The following is a 22,968-nucleotide window of genomic DNA, read 5'->3' as shown; positions in this document are numbered from 1 at the left end:
TGACCTTTGGAGTTATCAATGCTTTTATATAGGATTTGAGAACCAAGTTTTATAGTTGTAGTTTGGGAAAAATACATTTGACCCCTCAACTATCCACTTCCATTTGCACTTTGACCTCAAATGTTTAAAATGACACTTGATCCCCCCCCATTTGCACTTTGACCTCAAATGCTTCAAAATGACACTTGGATCCTCCCCCCCCCCCCCCCCAAAAAACTTTCATAAATTGTTGCAATTTGACTATATATATATATATATTTTTTCAAAATGCCACCATCCTAAGCTAAAAAAGTGACACTTGACCTCCCCCTCCCCCTCCCCCCCCCTAAAACTTTCAAATTGTTGCAATTTGACTGTTCTGATTTTTTTGTTTTTTCCAAAATGCCACCATCTCAAGCTAAAAAAAAAAATTAAAAATTAAAGGGTGGCCGGCCACCCTAGTTGGGCTAAGGGTGGCTTCGGCCACCCTAGACCGGACACCCCTTAATTTTTATTTTTTTAACTTGGGATGGAGGCATTTTGGTAAAAAAGAAAGAAAGTAAGAATGATCGAATTGCAACGATTTGGAAGTTGGGGGAGGGGGGGGTCAAATGTCACTTTTTAAACATTAGAGGTCAAAGTACAAATTAGTGGATAGTTCAAGGGGGTAAAATGTATTTTTTCCTTGTAATTTTTTACAGTTATGACCGTTTAGTCATTAGAACTTCTTTATGATATTAGAAAGTTTTCCAGCACTTATGTCTTATATAAGATCACTTTTTGTGAGAAATAATATGGTGTTTTCAAACACATTGGGAAAAATATATTTCATGCTATAAAGCTATATGTTATATCATTATCCCTTTCTACAAAACATTATTATGAAGTCCCCCATCTATTTTGATAAAAGGGTTGTTCTACTAGTCTTTGTTTTTGGAAGTGCGTCCTTAACGAAGGTAGACGCTATAATCTAATCTTGGGAGGTTGCGTGTCAAAGGATCCAATTGCACCGAGTTATATACTCTGAGAGGCACGAATTAACCTTTAAGGACAACACTTTTGCGTGATTCTATAGCATTGTGAGATCTTTCGATACTCTACTTTTCATCTCTTTGTATTTTTTTTTAAGGGGAAAATGCAGTTTACCCTATGAAGTTTCATAAGTTTTTCAATTTTAACCCTAAAGTTCAAAAATTGGCAATCTACCCCCTCTGAAGTTTAAAAAATTGGCAATTTAAACATTCCGTTTAATTTTTCCGTTAAATTGGACGGAAATTTTTTTAAAAAAGCCTGAGGGTAATGATGTAATTTCATAGATTTTCGTCAATTTTGACGGAAAAATTAAGCGGAAGGTTTAAATTGCCAATTTTTGAAACTTCAGGGGGTTAGATTGCCAATTTTTGAACTTTTGGGTTAAAATTGAAAAACCCCTGAAACTTTAGGGGGGTAAACTGCATTTTTTCCTTTTTTTAATTTCTTGTTAATATTCAGATTGTAATTATTTTATATCAATAAGAATTTGTGCACCATCCAAAATTATTTCCAACATGTTCAATCCTTGTAGGATGAACATTCAAACCTTGAGGAACTAAGGTTCGATGATGTCAAGGAAGGGATAATTAGGGTTTCAATTATGGATTACGGTTTTGATCGCATGATTAGGGTTTTTACGTGTGTAGATTTGTATTATAAGCTTATGGTGTCCACTATTAGAGTGTGGATTGCAGTGATTGGTGATTAAGATGTTCGGATGTGATCAGAATCAACCACAGTAAGAAAATGTTTACAAAACTTTTTTTATTCAAACATGCGATATGTCAGTGAATTGATTGTGTTTCATTTTTCAAGTAACTTGTCATGAGCCTATTGATTTTTATAATATGTTCATAATTGCTTCAAATGAGAACTTCCTATTATATGGTTTACAATAGATGAACAATATTTGCATAGTATGACATGACCGTGGGTTATGGGCTTAACCCTAGCTATGGTCATGAAGTTTATTTTTATTGCTCAGCCTTAGATTTAATGATTATTTCTAACATACGCCATTTGGGTTTTTTTTTTTTTTTTACATGTGGAAATAAACTGAAGAATTAATTTTACTCTGTTAAAAAACTTAAGGACTAATTTTATCACTTACGAAAATTTAAGGACTAGTTTGATACACACAAAAAAGACACTAATTTTGTTTTTAACCCTAATTTTTAATCACGTTAAAATTGGTGGAGTAGTTTTAAACTTTCTCAAAAAATATAATAAATATATTGGCAATCTCATAAATGTAAATTTTATCTAATAAAACAGAAAAAAAAAACGAAATTATTTCATATATAAGTAATATTACAATAGAAATAAATAAAATAAAAAAGGAAATACGTCAGTAGAGTTCTTCTCTATCTCCAGAAAAAGTCCTGGACAGATTCTTGCCATGAGAGCACAAGCATGAGCATCACCAAAACGCCGGCAAGCCCCCAGGAGGAGCTTCCAATTCTAAGCACCCAAGAAGGGTCCGGCGACGGAATTATTGAAGCTCTGCCTCCTCCCTGCGCAGACACGGATGACGAGCACGATGAAGTTGTTCTAATGGCAATTATGAGCCCAGCAAGAACCATGGGCAGAACAAATCCGGAACTCCATTTGGTCTCGTAATGGCGCGTGTCACTCTTCCGGCTCGCGTATAACGGCGACAGCACTATTGCAGAGGCTAGAGCAAGCACCATGGCTACCGACCTTTGAGATGAGTATTGGTGGTAGGTAGCCATTGGTGGGGTGCTCTTAAATGTACGTTAATGGTGAAATTGAAGATGGGAATTGTGGGGTATATGTAGTGGGAGGGAAGATGGTGAAATTGGAGGAGGAATCTAATTAACTGGAAAGCTTTGTTATCTGATGGGAAAAGTGAGAGGCAGGGGAGCCGTCCAAAAAGTGGAAAAGGAAAAAGGTGAAGAAAATAAACTAAGGATAGAATTGGTGGAAAGGTGAAAAAAGATGGTAATTTTAATTAAAGAATTGAAGGGGATTGATGAAGTAAGGTATATTTCTATCTTTTTGGTCGCGTTCATACGAGACCACAACACACAAGTAATTGCTAGCTGTGCAAAATTGTTATGGGATCTACTTTTCCATCAAACCAAAAAGATATATGAAGGAAAATGCATCTAGTCAAACATTGCCACCTTAAAAATTCCGTTTCACTCAAAACAAATAAGGAAGATTAAGGTTATAAACAAATTTTACAGAAAAACTTTTATAAACTGATTTGTGACATAACATAATATGGCTTAAAATAGTGTTGTGTTTAGTGTTCTCAAGCTCATTTGGTCGATTTCAATAAAAAAAAGTCGATAGAAGTGCAAATATTTGTGCCTATTTTGTGTTTTATTGGGTTGCAACAGATCTTTTTCGGACAGTATTCTTATTTTTTTTTCCTTCTTTATGTTCCTATTGTTAGTGGGAGGATCCCCATTTTCTTTTTGGCCAAGTTAGGGCTCTTTTTGTTATTGCTTTGTTTCTTTCTTAAGTTATTGGACCCAAAAAAAAAAAAAAAAAAAAAAAATCCCCCTTTGTTGAGATGGTGGATTGAATAAGTGATGGGGCCAGCTGGAAGCGACGTATATTCTCACCTCATAAAAGAAGGCTTGATTTCTTGCTTCGGTAAGTTTTTCAACAATGAAAAGTTCACCCGCACGAAAAGTTTGTAGTTTTGTATGTCGTGCTGTACAGCTAATTTTCTTCTATTGTATGATAGTAAAATCTGAGTGTACTGAGGTTTTGGATTCATAACAATTTTGTAATCCATCTTTGTTGTTGTTATTATGTGTAGTATCTTGTCTTATTTATCGTAATTATGGCCTTTCACACAATTACTTTCAACTCAAGCAAAAGATTTACTCTCTTGGCCCGACTCTTAATATGATCGAGCTCATTTTTCTGAGACTTTTTGTAATACCTTTACTCCAAGTGATATGATATTGTACGTTGCACGATTTTATTATTGAGTTTACCTCCAAAAAACCTCATACAATTTAGAGAGAATATATTTCATATAAACACATCATTTTTTTTATGCCCAAGCAATGTGAGACGTCACAATCAACCTCTCTTAGGACTTAGCGTCCTTGCTGGCGACCCTCATGGGCTTGTTCACGCTCCCCGCATCTCAGATTGGACTATGGCTCTGATACCATATGTAACACCCCTAACTCCAAGTGGTATGATATTGTTTGTTTTGGGCTAAGCCCGCACGGTTTTATTATTGGGTTTACCTCCAAAAGGTCTCATACTATTTAAAGAGAGTATATTCCATATAAACACATCATCTTTTCCGTGCTCAGGCAATGTGGGATGTCACAATCACCAAAGAGCTAGCTAAAGCTAATTGAACAAAATATAAGACTTTTTGAGCAGGAATTCCGCAACGAGTAGGAGTATACAAGCTTTTGTAGTTATTTCTTCTTAACCGTAGCCATCCCCACTACTCTTTAATCGCCTATCAAGCAGTGGGTGTTTTGTGTTTCTTTTAGTGTTTTGAGCTTTCTTTAAACCTATTTTAGAGTATATTTTAGACATGTTTTAGTGTTTTCAAATATTAAAATCCATATTTTCAAACATCATGCCACATATCTGGCAGTCATTCAAAAAGAGAAAACCTACTTGAAACAGGAGAAAACAAAACCAGACTGATGGCAGATTATGTATTCAAAGGCAGTTCTAGCTCAACCCAAAACATCATTACAGAGAAAATTTGAGTCTTTGACCAAAATACTCATGACATGTGCTCCAATACCTAACACCAAGAAAATAACAGAAAGATAGATTGTCATTTTTGTCATGCCACTAATCCCCTTAGTTTAAATAATGATATGCAAAGAAAAAGAATTTTGGCATATGTATCAGTGCTTCTCATAGTTTTGAATCTAGAAGAACAAAATGCGATCATTCTTGACAACACTTATTATGGTTTACTTATGCTTTGATATTTCTGAAGCTCTAAGGGATGTTGGGACAGCCATATCTTATATAGTTATTAGCAGTTAACGGTTATTAACCACTCTGCTTGTACATTCCTAACAACGAATAGTATCTAAACAAGGTCGATCGTTAAGACTTTTGCAAGAGTGCCATGTCCCATTTACACAAAAAATGCCACAACTTGTAAGAAATTAGGTGTAGAAGTTGATTTGAATGAAGCCATGGAGGCATTAGAAACCAAGATGTTTATATATAGAGGGCTGCATATACTTTTCACGTAAAAATCTAAAAACAAATGTATTTTTTAAGAAATAAAATTTTAAGACAGTTTAATTTTTTGAACTTCCATGCGATTTGACAAATTTCTCAAACTTTTAAATATCTCATTTTGAGCACCTAAGCTTTCAATTGCTCTCAATGTGGACCCTCCCGTCAGATCTTAAACGTTACATGACGTTTATACCTTTGACTTTTGTATAAAATTTCAACTTTACCCTTAATTTCAAAACGCTTTTTTTTATTTAACAAAAAATGAAAATCAGGGATATTTTGATTTTTTTGGTATTTTTAACAACTAAAATTGATGGAAGGGTTTACATTGAGAGCAATTGGAAGTTCAGAGGTCCAAATTGAGGGATTTAAAAGTTTATAAGAGGTTTATCAAATCGTGTAAAAGTTTAGGGGATTAAAAGTGAAGTTTTCCCTAAAAAAAAAACATATTTTAATCGGTACTATCCATATCCAGAAGTTACAATGTGAGATCCCATGCACATATAAAACTACAATGGTATGGGAACACGTACATGTTTGGAGAAGAGTCGTTGGGTAGAAATAGGATTTTAGATTACGAATAACTTTTGGTGGTCTTCAATACACCGAAGACGTGGAGAAACAAAGTGTAATTTTTACCTTTTCAAATTGTAATTTTTTAAAAATTACACTATCAAATTGGTACATTTTTTACGATTTGATTTGAAATTACATTTTTATCGATAAGAATGCAGTGTCAAACCCTCATCAAATTGTCTACAAGAAATAGTTCAATTGGCTGGGGGCCATGCCTTATGAAGGGGTAGCTTAATCGTCTAAGAACTACGCCTTATAAATTAAAAATATATATATATATTTTTAATATTTAATTAATTTTTTGTTCATTTTCACATAAAAAATAGGCAAATTCATCGTGAATAATTTACAAAGGAAATAAACAAGAAACGAATGTGTAGTCCCTAAGAGGTAGTTCAATCGACTAGGACCACGCCTAATGAAGCAATGGTCGCTAGTTTGAATCTTCCTCTCTTCTCTTGTGTAATAAAAAAAAAAAGAAACGAATGTGTAACCGACATAACTCACCCTTATGGCCTTGTGGTTGTGGTGGCTTCATTCACTGGTTTTCAATTTTCAGTGGGAAAAAGCCACGTCTGAAGTCGCCACAAAACAAAAGAGTGAAAAGACAACAAGCAAACTACGTCAAAGCCCACAATTATCCACTGAATTGACCAAACACTCCCTCCTCCCAATTTCCCAATTCCAGTACTTTAAGCCAGCTCCTCATCCCTGCAAATTTTCTCCACGTGCGCCGATCGAATGTAACCTCCCTAACAACTGACGATGTCTTCGCACGAGCAAGCCCTCGTGTCCCTCCTGTCCCAACTAGCGCTCTCCTTAGATGGCGCCGTTTTGGGCATGGCCTTGGCCTACGCCGCCGCGCGCTCCGTTCTCAAGTTCACCGCCACGTCGTCCGCTCTCCGCAAAATCCGCAGGGCTCCATCGCTCGAAGTCTCGGACCTCCGCTCAATCCTGCCTGTCGAAGACTCCTCCTCCGGCCCGTCACAGCAGTCCGATCAAATGATTGTCGTCGTCCGCGGCACCGTTGAGGCCAAATCCGCCGTCGATCTCAACTGGAAGAGCTTCAAGCCCAATGTCTTGGTCTCACAGGAGTCCGGAGACAAAGCCGTTATCGTTCAAAGGACTCAAACGGTGCGTTTCTTATTGTAACTGCTAAAAGAGAATCTATAAACTGTGTTTGGTTGCTGAGAAATTGTTGTTTATTCGCGCTTCTGTTTGTGAAATTTTACTTGATTCTGAGTTTGGTTGTCGAGAAAGTGTGGAAATAGGAAGGGAAACACGGCAATTTATAAGAATTTTCTTGTTTTGGGGGCTAAGATTTTCTACTTAAGCGGTGTTGTAGAGGCGTAAAACTTGAAAACTGTTCTCTTCCTTGGATACTACTGATTAAATTTTTGAAGTTTGTCAATTGTGCTGATTCTGAATTTTTTATTTTTCTTAATTTAATGATCTGTTTGGTTTTTGGGAAAGCATAGAAAGAAAATTGAGGCGAAAAGAAAAGAAAAAATGATATTGTGATCATGAAGCTATCGTTTCTGTAGTTTTTGCCTGTCAATATTGAAAAATGAAGAACTCCTCAGCAAGAAACTGTTTTTACTTACATTTTAGATTGACAGCAACGAACTTCTCGATTGCTTAAAGGAGTATAGCTTTACAATTTTCCATTGGTTTTTGTGTCCATTCTATCTAGTTGGTACACTAACATTAGCTGAGTTATGAAAGAACTCTTGTATTGACTTTGTGATTTATATGTTATGCAGTGTATCTACAATGAATGGAAGGGCTTTTTTGGCTGGACTTCTGATCTACGCGCAATATTTGCGAGATCTTGGAGAGAGCAAGAATCAACCTCATTAAGAACGGTAAATTTGTAACATCTTCTTTAGTTCACATGGATATATGGTGAACTTTTTCATTTATTTGTTTACTATAGACATGCTCTAAAAAAAATGTTATATATCTTTGCTCAGGAAAATTTGACATGCGTAAATTACTAGTCTAGAATGGTTTGATGTTATACCAGCTAATTGTGTATTTTTTTTAGAAGTAAACGAGATATCATAGAAAAGTGCAAAGGGCGCAATCCAAGAATACAAGATGTTTACCAGATAGACACCTAGCTAGAAAGAAAAAGAAGGTTAAAAAAATCATGAAAACTAAGCACATTCAGATCTAAAGCCACTGTCTAGTCAAAAAGAGTTTTGAGAAAGAAAGACTTTAGTTCCACCACCGTCCTTTTGCGGTCTTCAAAACTTCTATAATTTCTTTCCCTTCAAAGACACCAAAAAAGGCAATCAAGAACTATCTTCCAAGCTGTTGCACTCTGAGGGTTACTGCACAACCCTCTTCAACAAGCGAGAAGATCTACTACTCTTTTAGGCATAACCCAAGCTAAAGCTAACACGGTTGAAAATAGAATTTCTTAAGGCACTAGCAATCTCTAAATAGAGTAGATGATAAAATAGCATTTCATAAGGATTGGCACCCAATGTTATTAGACCCCACAGAAAAGTTTGAAAGAAGGCCCCCATCTAGAGTAGCAGATAGTATTTTATTAAAGGTCTTCATGTCGATGACAAATAGCAAAAGACAAAGGATCTCCTTGTCTTAGACTACACGAGTTACTGAAGAATTCAGAAGGAGTACCACTCACCAAAACAGAAAAGCACACCGAAGAAATACAATATGCTATCCAAGAACGCCATTTTACTCCAAAACCACACCTCCTCAATAGATACAATAAGAACTCCCAATTGACATGATAGTAGGCCTTTTCAATGTGTAATTTGCAAAGCATACCTGGCTCGCCCGATCTAATCATACTATCCAAGCATTCATTAGCGATAAGAATGAAGTCTAGGATGTGCCTACCTTTGACAAACGCATTTTGGGGCTCCGAAATAATCTTCTCTGCAATCCTTTTCAACCTATTGGCTAGGACTTTGGCAATAATGTTGTAAGCTTCACTCACTAGACTAATAGGTTGAAAATCTTTGACATCAATAGCCTCGGGTTTCTTCGAGATGAGAGCAATGAGAATGACATTAAGACTTTTTTCAAACTTGCTTCTGGCATGAAAATCATGGAACGCCCTCATAATATCTTCTTTAATCACATCCCATAAAGCTTGGAAGAAAGCCATAGTAAACCCATCAAGACTCGGCACCTTATCACTGATCATACCTCTCACCACCTCAAGTACCTCACTCTCCTCAAATGGTCTCTCTAACCAAGTGGCATCTGCCTCATCAATGGAATCAAAAGCAAGGACATTTGGCTTGGGCCGCCAACCAAATTGTTCGGTAAACAATCGATCATAGAATTGCAAATTGCACGATGTGATCTTTGATCTCAGTTTGATCGGAGGTAACTGAGCCATTTACCATCAGTGACTCAATGGAGTTGTTTCTTCTATTCGAGCTAGCCACTCGATAGAAAAACTTCGTACATTTGTCACCCTCACTTAACCAAAGCGCTCTCATCTTCTGGCTCCAACTCATCTCCTCCAATATGACAACCCTCTCCAAATCACTGATAGCTTTGTCTTTTCCTCAACTTCTCTTCATCACATAAGATTGTCTCCTTCATACCATCAAGAACACGTAGCTCATCTAAGAGATTCTTCGTTTGGTTCTCCTCATTACCAAACACATGCTCATTCCATACTCTTAAATTAGCTTGCGAGCCAAAATGAAGCTTGGCGGGCCTTGAAAATGATAGGAAGACTGCCATTTCACCCTGCCCACAAAGCCTTCGGCCTGTAACCACATATTCTCGAACTTGAAATATCTTCTACCACTTTGAATGCCTCAACAATCGAGAAGAAGAGAAAAATGGTTTGAGCAAAGTCTAGACAACATTTTTTGAGACAAGTTAGGGAACTAGGCTTCCGAATCCGAAGAGACAGAATCTATCAATTCTAGAACACGAAGGGGGGTCACTGTTGGTTGATCACGTAAAAGTTCCTCCAACGAAGAAAATATCCATTAGGCCATGTTCAAAAAGTAAAGTTCAAGCACTCCACCAAAGGAGGACACAAACGAGCTTCACCTGATATTTGACTAGGAAACTGACTGACGTTGAAGTCTCTCCAATGTAATGCACCCTGCCAAGTTCCACCAACTAATGAGGCCAACCAATTCCTCTCCTAAATACCTTATATCACAATCAGAATTGGGCTCATACCCCGCTGCACCTCCTCTGGTAAGGAGCACCTCCTCTGGAAAGGAATAGAGAGGAGAAAAATCTGGCAAAGGAACATTCTTTCCCCCTTTAGCTACAAAAGCTCACTCCGAACAACAAGGAGCTGAGACAACTCCTAAAGAGCCCATACCGGATGTAGAGCTTATATGACATACTAATGAGATGTATATCATTAGTATTTAGAATATCAAATAAAATGCCTAAAGAATCATATGAAATTTCTGTAATAAGAATGGTGTGGAGGGTTAGGTCGTATGTGAAGAACCCACTTTAGTGCATTTGAAGCTTACCATTAAAAAGAAGAAAAAAAAAAGAAAAAAAAAAAGAAAAAAAGGAGATTTAGTGCGTTTGACTATGTTGTTGCAAGGTGATGTTTAGATGTTGCTATCGTTTTTGTCAAAGGTAGAAGGTGACCTCAAGGTGCCAAGTTCTTTTATCACCCTAAGCATGAAGCTCTAAAAAAGTGCTTGCCTGAGTGAGGTTAGGCGCCAATTTCTAAATATAATTAGTCTACACGTTTATGAACTCAAATTATAACATGTGATGATAATGTTCATTCTAATTCAATTGTTATCTCAAAAACTGTTATCTTTTTTTTTCTTGATAAGAATATTTTTGTCCCCAAGGGGGAGGGGGAAGGGGAGATTCGAATTAGTGTGCTCCACTTTCTGAGGCGTGGTCCCTAGTTGATTGAGCTATCCTTTAGAGAGGCCTCAAAAACTGATATCTATTTATAACTTAAAAATGTTTTACAAATTAAGCCAAGTTAAGATTGTATATTTTGCTACTTGTTTTTGTTGAAGAGAAAAAAAAAATGCTTAGGTTTATGAGTTTTTGTTTGAAATAAAAGAGGTTTTTTAAAGTATAATAAAAAATAAAAAAAAACTTTTTTAAGCTTCAAGACATAATTCAATTTGATAGAAGTTAAAAAAGAGATGTAAGCAATTTATAATTTTTGTATGTTTTACACAGTAAAAATGAAGGAAAAGTGGCTATGAAGTGCATGTGCTTCGTGTATATATATATATACAATAGAGCTAGATAGATAGCTAGATAATATGGAGGAAAGGAAAGTAGTACTGGAAAAAGGGGAAAGTTCCAGATATGCACTCTCTCCATGGTAATTGCATGTCTGGGAAAAAGAAAAAAGAACCTATGACATGCTTCGTGTGTGTGTGTGTAAATAATATATATATATATATAGAGAGAGAGAGAGAGAGAGAGAGAGTTTAAAAAGGCGCTTGAGGCTTCAGAGGAGCCTTGGTGGCAGCTTGAGGGAGGGAGGGAGGGGGTTTTTATGTGCACTAGAGTTTTTGTTTTGGACACAGGTCTGTTTCTACCTGATAGTTTCTTTTAATTTCCAAATATTAGGACCTGGAACAGCCTCTTATGGCCTTTTCTGATGTGTACCTATTTTGAAAGGTATTTGCTTCATTATGGTAGGTTGAATGGAATTTAGGGCCTTTTGCATTGCAGCTTTTGTGTTTGAGATAGTGAAGACCCTTATCTCTTTCATATGTTTTCTTTTACAGGTTCCTTTTGTTCTTGTTGAAGGTTATGGATGGCAACATTCTGATTTTGTTGTTGTGAACATGGATGGCTCAAGACATCCCCTCCCTCTCACAACAATTTATCATCAACTGCAGCCCATTAGTGCTTCTCCATATACGTTCCTTCAGGCACTTTTTGGTCATGAATATCCTGTGAGTTTGGAAAATCAAATCTTGTCTTTGTTAATGTGTCCACGAAAAATTTGTTTCTATCTTGAATTGGAAAGCCGCTTGTGATCCTTAATTCTGCAGCTCCATTTTTTTGGGCTCTTCCGATATGCTTATTTTCTATTGCAAATTTTTTACTCGCTTCTTTTTTAAAGGTTGGCTTGCTTGACGAAGAGAAAATCCTTCCATTAGGAAAGGATATCACTGCTGTTGGTGTGTTCAGTTTTAAAAATGGAATTCCTGAGATCAAGTCATGCAAGGATCTTCCCTACTTTTTGTAAGTGAATTCATTCTAGGTTTTGTAGTTGGTAAATTCCATGTGGTGAATTTGGAGCGGTGTTTCCTGCTACAGCTAGGACTTCTGCTAAAGTTAACTGATCCAAATACTGTTGCCCTTGAATATAATTGTGTTCAGTGAGGATTGGGTGGTCTGTGAAAATGTCAAGGAATCAGTTGGGCGGACACCATTATATTTGTGCTTCCATCTCTAAGTGTTCATGTACCACTTGAGATTTGGTCTATTTACCACCTTTCTGTTTTGAAGTTTTAAGTTTGTATTGATATAGATTGGCCTCATCTGTTCATTATGAATTAGTCGTGTTTGTTAACATTCGAACTCTCATGTCTTGCTGTAGGAGGGCTAAATGTATAGTGCTTGCACAGCTATCCAAGTGATATATAGGCATTTTTATATCTGTGCTTTGAGGCACTGCTTTAAGTGGAATAATTGGTGTCATGATGATTTTTCGCAGGTCTGACATGACCAAGGATCAGATGATCATAGATCTTGCCTTCAGGAGCAAAGTACTTCTGTGGAGTTGTATTGCTCTCGGTTCACTGTCAATTGGTGTACTTGGCTATGCAGTTGTGAGGTATAATACCTTCAGCATAGTGGAGCATTATGCTTTAGATATGTTCTTTTCCTATAATGTCCAATTCTGTGACCAACTCTCGATATTCCTCTTAAAACTAGATGTTGCATTCTATTTCACTTACATTCAAACTAGCATGAACATAATAATCATGTTCTTTTTTTTTTTTTTTTTTCTTATGCCATCTAAATTTCATATCCTTCAATTAAAATGCTGTGAATTACAGCATTGAGAAACAAGGTTAAGTATAGAAAGAAAGGATTGATCTGATTGTTATCAGAACTGATACGTTTTCAATACATAAATATATAATGCTCTTCAGGAATTGGAATCGATGGAAAGAGTGGAGGCAACAAAGACAGCTCCAGCAACCAAGACAGGCCGCAAGTGATGACGTGCACTCTCGGGTTGCAGCAGAGGAGGAGGAGATGGGAGAAGTTCCAGATGGAGAGTTGTGTGTGATCTGTCTGATGAGGAGAAGGCGATCTGCATTCATTCCATGTGGGCATATGGTGTGTTGCCAACGCTGCGCCATCTCAGTTGAACGGGAATCGACACCCAAGTGTCCTGTCTGTAGGCAGGAAATACGGAATTCGTTGCGGATATATGATTCTTGAGGAGTTTGCTTATGTGGGACGAGTCTCTGTATTTGTCAGATACATGTAATTGTTGTTCTCCCCTTGTTCCAGGCTTTAGGGGTTTAAGGAGGTATAGTTAAATCTTTTTTTGTGGAAATAAGTTTATAGGGAAATCTGATGTGAATATATCAAGCAAAGTGATGCATATTGCTTTGCTTGGTTACTGAGATGTGACTTGTTAGAATTCTATAATAGGTTGAGAATTGTAAATTGTGTAAATTATACTTTCTTTACCCTTTCTCTGCAACTTTTTGACTAGTGACTTGAAATCTAAAGAATGGGTTTTGGGATTAAGATCTCCTAGGAATGTAATTTTATTTATCCTGGGTCATTCCTTGTTAATGAAAGGTTAAAATTTAAACACATCATTAAAAATGATTAGCCACATCATGTGTGAAGATCTTAGGGGTGGCTGAACCATCTTATGGGTGGCCAATTTACCCAAACACCTTTAAATCAGATAACGAGGGTAATCGACTAATTCCAAGATAACTCACTCTCTCAAGTCTATTTCGGGTAGTCAGACCAATCCCAAAAGAAGTTTAGGGGGTGTTTGACAACTTTTGAAACAATTGATGAGGTGTCGATCATCCTTGAAATAGTTAATGGGGTTGTCAACCACTCTCATTAGCTAATTTGAGGTTAGTCAGCCACTCCCATAAGCTATTTTGGGGTGATTGACTATCCCAAAGCATGTTTGGGGTAGGATGACTACCTCTAAAATTGTTTTGGAGTTGATTCAGTCGCCCTCAAAAGCCTTCTTTAAAATGATGCTTATGTCGGTTTTGTGACTTATGACAGAGAGTTATTGACCACCCCAATTAGTTGTTTTGAGAGTGATCAACCATCTCCAAAAATGTATTTGTGATGGTCCATCTACCTCTAAAAACTTCACGTGAGGCTGTGCCTATTACGATATCATGAGAGGGGAAATTGACTACACAAGTGATTAGCAATGGAGATTAGGGGGTTATCTTAAAATGGGATAGAATAGTTTTGATTTTTCATATTCTTTTTTTACATGATTTTTGACATGGCAAAGACTGAGTTGTTCATTTGTTGATGAACAGAGATTGAGAGACTTGTAGTCCGTTGCAATTTTTAAGAATCGTAAGGGATGTCAATCTAGGGTTCTATATTACTTTTGTCCGTTTGGTTCATTGATTTGATGAAAGAAACAATGAATTTCATCAAAGGGATAAATATATTTTTGGTTCCTGTAATTTGAAGTTTTGACAAATAGCTTCCTAAATTTTAAAAAGTGATTAATCACTCACAGGTGTAAGCAAAAAATAACAAATCAGCTATTACCATTAAAAAAGTTGACATAATCTATTAATGTATTAAATGAGGGTGGTCGAATTACTCCAAATGAATAAATAAATAAAAATAAAATAAAATTTGTGGGGTGGCCGAACTAGGGATGTCAATACGGTTACGGTTAGCGGTTATTGGCAATAAATGCTATCCGTAACCGCCTTAGCAATTAATGAAATAGGTAACTGCTCGCTAACCACTTTTTTAAAATTAGGTTTTTTGAGCCTTTTTGGGCTTTTTTTTTTAATTACTGTAGCATTTTTTACCCTCATTTGTTTTTTGTATTTGGGGGAACTTCACTTAACCCCCCTATACTTTCGTGTTTTTTGCAGACACCCCCCCATTGTTCAAAACCTCTCACTTTGATGTATCCAACTTTCGTTTCCTTTCACTTTGCCCCTTCCGTTAGGATTTTCTGTTAAATCCTAACGGAAAGGGTGGAAAATTACAATCGTGCCCTTATTTTTTATTAAAAAAAAAAATTAAAAAAAAATTTAGGGGTAGAAAGGTCTTTTACTAAATCTACCGTTTGATTTAACTGCAAAAGCTAACGGTAGGGGTGTATTTGAAAGGAAACGAAAGTTTGATACACCAAAGTGAGAGGTTTTGAACAATAGGGGGATGTCTGCAAAAAGCGCGAAAGTATAGGGGGGTAAGTGAAGTTTCCCCTTTGTATTTTTAGTGTTTTCTTAGGCCCAATTGCTATAAAAAAAGCCCATATTGAAAAATCAAAAATATTTGACCACAAATTTACATTTACTTGTACTTAAAAAAATACCTTAAATATTAAATCATAACCGGTTAACTTTAAAAATAAAAAAAATAAAATCAACACAAAATATGAAAAAAGTTCAACACAACATATAAAAGAAGTTCAAATAAAACATATAATATATATGATTATATGTCATATTATATATGATCATATGTATTATTTGTTATTATACAATCATATGATTTAATGATCAATTCATCATGTGATATAATCATATCAATTATAGTGATAATATTACTAAAATTAGAATAATAATACATTAATACTTCAATTATGTTTATAAGTGACACATTGTTTAATCCAATATCAATTACTTAATTTGATATTATATGAATCACATTATCATTGTACATTAATAATATGATTAACTTGAATAAAGTATTCGAATTTTCATTGAATCATATGATTAAGTATTGATATTATACATTTATATTATTCATATGCATATATGTATAATTATAATTTATAATATATATATAGACTTATAAGTTTAAAACATACATTAGAACTAAGTCTTTATGTACTTAATTGTTGTATTAGTATGAATTGGTATACTTATGACTTATGTCATATTATATACATATAATTTGATATTATATAATCATATAAATTAGAATGATAATACATTAATACTTCAATTGTGGTTATAAGTAACACATTATTGAATCTAATACCAATTACTTAATTTGATTTTATACGAATCACATTATCATTGTACACTAATAATATGATTAACTGGAATAAAGTATTTGAATTGTCATTGAACTATATGATTAAGTATTAAGCATATACATTTATATTATTCATATGCATATATGTATAATTATAATTTATAACATATATAGACTTATAAGTTTATAACATACATTATAACTAAGTCTCTAGATACTTAATTGTTGTATTAGTATGAATTGGTATACTTATAAGTTATGTCATATTATATATGTATAATTTGTTATTATATAATCAAATGATTTAATGATCAATTGATCATGTGATATAATCATATAAATTACAGAGATAATATATTAATACTCAAATTATGATTTAATTATCTAAAAAAAAATTGTGATTTAATGATAAGTGATTATGTTATATGTACAAATATTATTATAATTATAATTATAAAAATATATTATACAAAAAGGCGGTTAGCAGTTACGGTTAGTAAACTCAATAACTTCTAACTGCTAGACGGTTATAGCGGTTAGGCGGTTAGCGGTTAATAAGGTTAAGCGGTTATAGCGGTTAGTGGGCGGTTTCTGACCGCCCACATTGACACCCCTAGAACTAACCCCAATGGCCATAGGGGTGATTTGGCCACTCCCTCCGGCATGCTTGATTTGTGTTCATGTGATATAGTAACGGATTCTATAACTTTTTAATTAGTAGAGACTAATTTGTTCCTTTTTGTTTACCTCATATAGTAATTAATCACTTTTTAAAACCCAAACAATTATTTGTCAAAACTTCGAACCACGCGGACAAAAGAAAAAGAAAAGAAAAGAAAAGAAAAAAAAAAAAAAAAACATTTTTCCCATTATCAAATGGATAGAAATTTCCTCCAAACTGGTTTAGAGGAAATTTCTTTCGACCCACTCCAATAAGTAACAAGTGTTATCTCTTACATGTTTTTTTTTAATATTTTAAGTGTCATTTATTGTTATTCCATTACTTTAGAAACCCAAACATTAATTTTTTAGAAACCCAATAATGTTGAATGACATTTGTCATTTATTGGAGTGGCATAAAGGAAATTTTCTCTAAATTAGTTGGGAGGAAATTTATGTCCCAAATGAACATAACAAATTGGTCAGGTGGCGTCTGCACTTTCAAGTGGGCCACACCGAACACCCTTTGATGGGATGAGGAGGGCGAGGGATGATGGGAGAACGCGAGGCGGTAGTCGAGTGTTTGACTCAACTTCTTCTTCATCGTCTTTCCTCTTTTCTCACTTCTCTAAAAGATGCTATCATCCCAAGCACTTTCAAGTATTTAGCAGTCATAATCCATTGAGAAATCCAGCATTTTTTCAACAAATTAGGACTTTTAGGCATATGAAAGGCAAAGTACAACCTTAAAATGGCAAACAAAAAATCGAGCTATTATACCTTCAAAACAAACAAGAAAGAAAAGAAGACAATCCCACCAAATCTTGGAGCCACACTTGGACGCAATGATCATTTTTACAGCAAAAGAGGAAACAGCCGACAGGCAGATCAAGCAGATGAAGGGCAAAAGAGTGCCTAATTCAATACTCTTACAAGTTTTGCATGGAACGGAAGGAAGAAAAGCATAGACCTTTTCAAGTGTCCATAGTTTTCACACCCAACTTCCACAAAGAAGAGAAAGAAACAGGCTGCCCTTTCCACCATAGTCCCACAAAACCATCCTTCTCTTCCATTCTCATCTCCCAATTACTATCGTACTTCCTCAACAGAGCTCAAGCACCATCAATGGCATCCTCTCCAAACACCTCTCCTACAAACCCCACGCCTCTCATTCTTTCACACCACTTCTCTTTCCCTTCATTCATGTCTCCCGTGTTTGTCAAAGCCTTGGCTGCCTCTACTTCCATCAGTCTCCTCTTCGCACTCTCTCCCCTTGAAAGCAGAGCTCGTCGAGTCCAAAAACCTCCACAAGTACTCCACTAGCCGAGAGAACCCGATCGCAAAATCCCCACAATTGTTGCAGCTACATTCCATGTTATTTTCACTTAGAATCACACCATTTGGCTCCATTCTTCTTAGTGATCTCAAGAACTCTGTTCTCTCATTTGGGGAGTTGTGATTCAGGTGGTGAAGCCTGAATTGGGCACAAACTATTAAGGTTTCATCAGGGGCTGTTTTTATGACTTGCGCATTTAGGCTCTGCAATAGATGATTGTCGAGCAGGTTGATCTGCAAATTGACATTCATGGACTTGGCGAAACCGAGAAGCCGAGAGGAGAAGTTGTAACATCCCCAGCCCGTTAAGGCTGAGTTTGCCACTTTTCTTCTTTTACAACAAAAGTTCTTGCAAAGATCTATAAGGTCTATCAGAGTACTTGATTTTAAAGGATACGAAAAATGTATAAAACATTATTCAAGAGATTTTATTACAAGCGAAATTAGAAAACATTAAACTGTAGTTGCGGAATATCATATCATTACAATAACTTATATGAAAAGACTTTGAAAATTAATAATTATTCCCACCCCATTCCGGCCTCCTATTCCAGCATCCTTTCTACCTGAAAACAAGAAATAAAACTGAATGAGCCCAAAGGGGGCCCAGCAAGTAAAATCCACAACCATAAATGGTTTTACTCCTTGTTCTCAGTTTTGAAAATCATTTTCGCAAATAAATATAATTCTAGCCATAATAATATCTGTATGTACGGTTGCATCTCCCGTAACATATACATACTATTACCTCTAGTAATAGATCATCGTTGTAAATCATCTTTATAAATCATCATCATAATGCATCATTATAAATAATCTTTGTAAATCATCTTAGCATATCTTCGTTGAAAATATAGTATCATTTTCTCATAATAAAGCCCATGTACACTATTACCCCTGTGCACGAGGGTTGCGGGTCCTTGTGACCATGGCACTGAACTGTGGCCACAGCCATGCCCGACCGTCAATTAACTCTTTCTTGGTGCACTCAGCGGTCTAGTTGATGGAATACCACCTTCTGGCATAGCCTCCTTCAGTGGTTTCGCCTCCATCCGAGTATCGGTACCGAACTCTCATCTTATCTTATCTTGGGGCCAAAAATACTCTCCTCCATACATGTGCCCTTATTTCATAAACATTTATCTCATCTCTTGTACTTTTCTTTGTACTTCTTTTGATGCATCTTAGGGCAACATGTAGGAGGGTTTATCATCTTTTTTCTTTCTTATAATCATCATCATTTCTCAACTTTCTTTTCTCAAAATGGAAACCTTTTCAAATATAAACTTGTTGTACTTAGAAAGCATTTAAAGAAATATAAACTTTCTAAATAATTCTTTTAGAAATCCTTCATGCATGCAACATAACTTCATAATACGTAAATAAAATAATCATTTACAATTTGATACAAGAATATATAAATAGCATGACATGAAGTAATTTTAGAAGGGGTAGTGAATTTACTTACCTCTAGACTGAAGCTAAAAGTGGTATGAAAGAATCTAGTTGCTCCAATATGACTAACACCACTAGTATATCTTTTGAAACTAATTTCTAAAGTCCGCTATCTCTTGTGTTCTTTCTTTCTTGTAACGCTTGGTCTCGCCCTTTCTCTCTCTGTTCTGAGTAAACACTCTTAGAAAGAAGAAAGACCGAGTAAAAAGCGGAAGAAGGAAGAATATATGCAAGAGATGGGAGAGGAGATGAGTGGTGAAAATTGTGAAAGAGAAGAGCTCTATTTATAGGAGAAAATCAAACACTATTCTACCTTCAATTTACAATTATACTCTTATTTTACTATTTCACCAACCCTATACTATTTCACCAACCCTATACTATTTCACCAACCCTATACTATTCTACCTTCAATTTACAATTATACCCTCATTCTATCTTCAATTTACAATTATACCCTCATTCTATCTTCAATTTACAATTATACCCTCATTTTACTATTTCACCAATTACCATTCTCTAATTACCACTCTCATAAATTTCCCAAGAATTAAAATCCTTAGCTACAATGGATATTAAAATAACATCATTATCGAAATAATCTATTTAAATAGCTTTGAAAATTCTGGGGCACTACAATCTTCCCTCCTTATTAGAATTTCGTCCTCGAAATTAAAACCTATAATATTATCGTCCAATCTTCAAGTTGAGGGATTCAGATAATATTCCTTTCAATCCTTCATCAAAGCTTACTCTCTTTTATCATATTGAAATTCCATCTCCTTCTTCTATGATTAAATCTTATTCACAGTCTAAAGTCTCAATTTCTGCAATCATTCATCAATTCACACTAAAATCTTACCTCAAAATCTTTTCCATTGTTTCTTTCCAACCTCAATAACAACAATCGAGTTATTCATCAACAGTCTACAATCAAGGTTTAAACATCAAATTAATAAATCATGTGATCAATAGTTCATACCTACAATCATCATAGTCCTCATTTCAAGCCTGCAATAATTCTCTCGATCTAATTTAATCAATCTTATCAAAAAGGTGTAAAAAATCATCCCCGCCTATATTCTCTTTAGTATCTCAGTATTCCAAATCATGCATACGAAATTTTAATATGATGCTCTAATAATTATTAACTTCTCACCATCATAAACTTGTAAAAGTAAATAGCACCAACATTCAAACATCATTACATGAATATACCTCAGAAGTGACATCATAATTCGATTCATTCTAAATACACAACCGTTTCTATTTTCTCATCCCAACTTTTGTGTTGATGCTACAATATCAGCGAAAATCTTTCAGTACTACATCTTTACTTAATAAATCATAACTCAACAATAGAAACTCGTAATTATGATTTCAACTCTAAGGAAATACACGATTACATCAAATGTAAGATTCTCATCCATTCTTGACTAATACATATTGTGCTTGCTGCGTTCTAGAGATGAAATTGATAAGCAAGCAAAGTAGGATATGGGTAAGTTTCCAAGCTGGATGTCCCAAACCACTCATGTTATAATTTCTCTCCCTTGGGTCTTGCAAGGTCAAGAAGAGAAAAGAGAGAAAGATAGTCCTGTTGCTTTCTAGAAATGAAGATTTGAAAAGCATTTCAGGACATGGCATGTATGTGAGACTTTCAAAATACCCACATCGGATGCTCTCTCTCTTCTGTCATTTACGAAGACTGAGAAGGAAAGAGAGATATTTAGCCTGAGAAGCATGATCAAGGATAATCTTGCTTCATCAGGACATGATCAACGATAATCTTGCTTCAATGGTTTACTACTGAGAGTATAATGAGTTGGGTTTGTGAATCAAGTCGTGAGGCTGCATTTTTCTCTTGAGGATACGCTCAACTAGGAGGAAAAGTCGAGCTTTCATTGTATGGAAGGCTATTAACAGAAGATTTCAGGCGAAGGGGTATGATCAGAAGGCATGTGTTGCAATGGAGAAAGAGGTGGGAATTTATAGGAAAGATTTCTGGTAATGAACGAGCGCGTGGTGCGCGTTGGCATGACATTTCATTCAGTTGCCCACGCATGGTATTCGAAGTCGTTGATTGAACAGTGGGTTTGAAAAATGAGCTCAGTCGAATTTATGACAGGAGACAAGATCCTACTTCCACGGGATCTTTTGACAAAATTTCTATCGTGGCCCGAGGTCGCCTAACGCTTTGTTGTTTACTGTTTATTTCACCTGAAGTGAAAAATTCCTTTAAAGCCACTCGTCTGCTGCTTCCAGAAACCTCACAAAATTTCTTCAGTTCCTAACGCTTAGTCTCTTCTCAGTACTTCATCTCTCCCAATTTCTTCGTATTCTCAACTATTTTTCCTTACTCTCCTAAATATGGGAGTATCATCATCATCCGTTAACAACCTCGATTTGAATGTTGCTCCTGCAGCACAACCCATTGTTATGCCTGACGTGCAACCGGATGTGCCTGTTGTTCCCCCTGAAGTGCCTGCTATTCATCCCGTCATACCTGTTACACACCCTAATGAACCTGCTGCATATCCTAACGTATGGCAGCCAACTTTTGTCTTTGACAATCGTCCTATCACTATTCACGATTCTGTCATGCTTCATGATTCTACTGCTATAGCAGTGGCCAAAGGTTTCGTAATTCCACGGGATCAAACGTTCTTAGCTGATAGGTCGGATACTGATGCTATTAATAATTCATTGGCATTCAGTATCCAAGGTGCTGCTTCAGTTTCTGACATGGCACAACGTTTGAGTGCCAGAAATGTTGAGCTGAAAGTCTCAAGAAACCAAATTGAGGTCTTACAGCGACTGCTCAAATACTACAAACGAAAACACGTGGATTTGAAGCAGGAGAATACTCAGCTGAAAAAGATGATGTTATCCTATGCAGAATACTTGGGACCAAAGGTGCTAGAAATGGAGAAGAATACCGAACGTCTCCAGCGACAGCACGAAAAACTTCGAGTCGATGTTCAGGGGTGTTGCAAGTCTCTCCGCACACGCTCTAGTCAGGTACCTCATTAGAAATAAATATTCTCTTTGATAATTCAATTATATAAATATATACGATTCTGCTCATACTAGGTTTTCTCTATGCAGAAATAATTTTTCTGGAGCAGCTCTGAGGAATCATCTGCTCATCATTACCACGTGTCTCTTTATGCAACAAATTCTCTTCTTTCTTTTTTTTTTTTTTTTTTTTTGATGGACACTGGTATGTAATAATATAAGGAGCTTGTTCTCCAAACATTTCTTTTCGTAATCATTCAGTACTCATTTAATATTCATTATGAAATTATTCTGTCATTGTAATAACTTCCTTTAAACAAACAATCTGTTTAGCAAGTTAATCACTCAATAAAACATCTAAGTATGCACCATCACATGTTATCAACCTCTAAAATACTTTAATATCATTGAACATATATCTTATAAGAGAAATTTAGATCATGTCACTATATTATATCACTGTATAATATTGTCTTTCAACTCTTACCTTTATGCTTCAATTTA

At 35.6% G+C, this 22,968-nt stretch overlaps 2 protein-coding genes across 2 annotated transcripts in view; one reads left to right on the top strand and one right to left on the bottom strand.

Annotated features, from left to right (window-relative positions):
* Nucleotides 1–6,445: 6,445 nt before the first annotated feature.
* Nucleotides 6,446–13,527, top strand: LOC132186834 (E3 ubiquitin-protein ligase SPL2). The gene is made up of 6 exons (XM_059600928.1): nucleotides 6,446–6,933; nucleotides 7,563–7,664; nucleotides 11,538–11,708; nucleotides 11,879–12,000; nucleotides 12,476–12,595; nucleotides 12,918–13,527. Exons 1-6 carry the CDS (start codon nucleotides 6,565–6,567, stop codon nucleotides 13,210–13,212), a joined length of 1,179 nt encoding a protein of 392 aa, XP_059456911.1. The 5' UTR covers nucleotides 6,446–6,564; the 3' UTR covers nucleotides 13,213–13,527.
* A 4,103-nt stretch (nucleotides 13,528–17,630) lies between these two features.
* The window catches only part of LOC132186044 (protein NODULATION SIGNALING PATHWAY 1), a 10,455-nt gene continuing 5,117 nt past the window's right edge, over nucleotides 17,631–22,968 (bottom strand). Inside the window, 1 exon segment of the mRNA XM_059599824.1 lies at nucleotides 17,631–17,928. Within this exon segment, the coding sequence (XP_059455807.1) occupies nucleotides 17,631–17,928 (298 nt within the window).

This window comes from Corylus avellana, chromosome ca7, assembly GCF_901000735.1.
Source record: "Corylus avellana chromosome ca7, CavTom2PMs-1.0".
Classification (NCBI taxonomy): domain Eukaryota; kingdom Viridiplantae; phylum Streptophyta; class Magnoliopsida; order Fagales; family Betulaceae; genus Corylus; species Corylus avellana.
The sequence above is the reverse complement of the archived record's forward strand: the minus strand, read 5'-3'. Positions and strand labels throughout refer to the sequence as shown.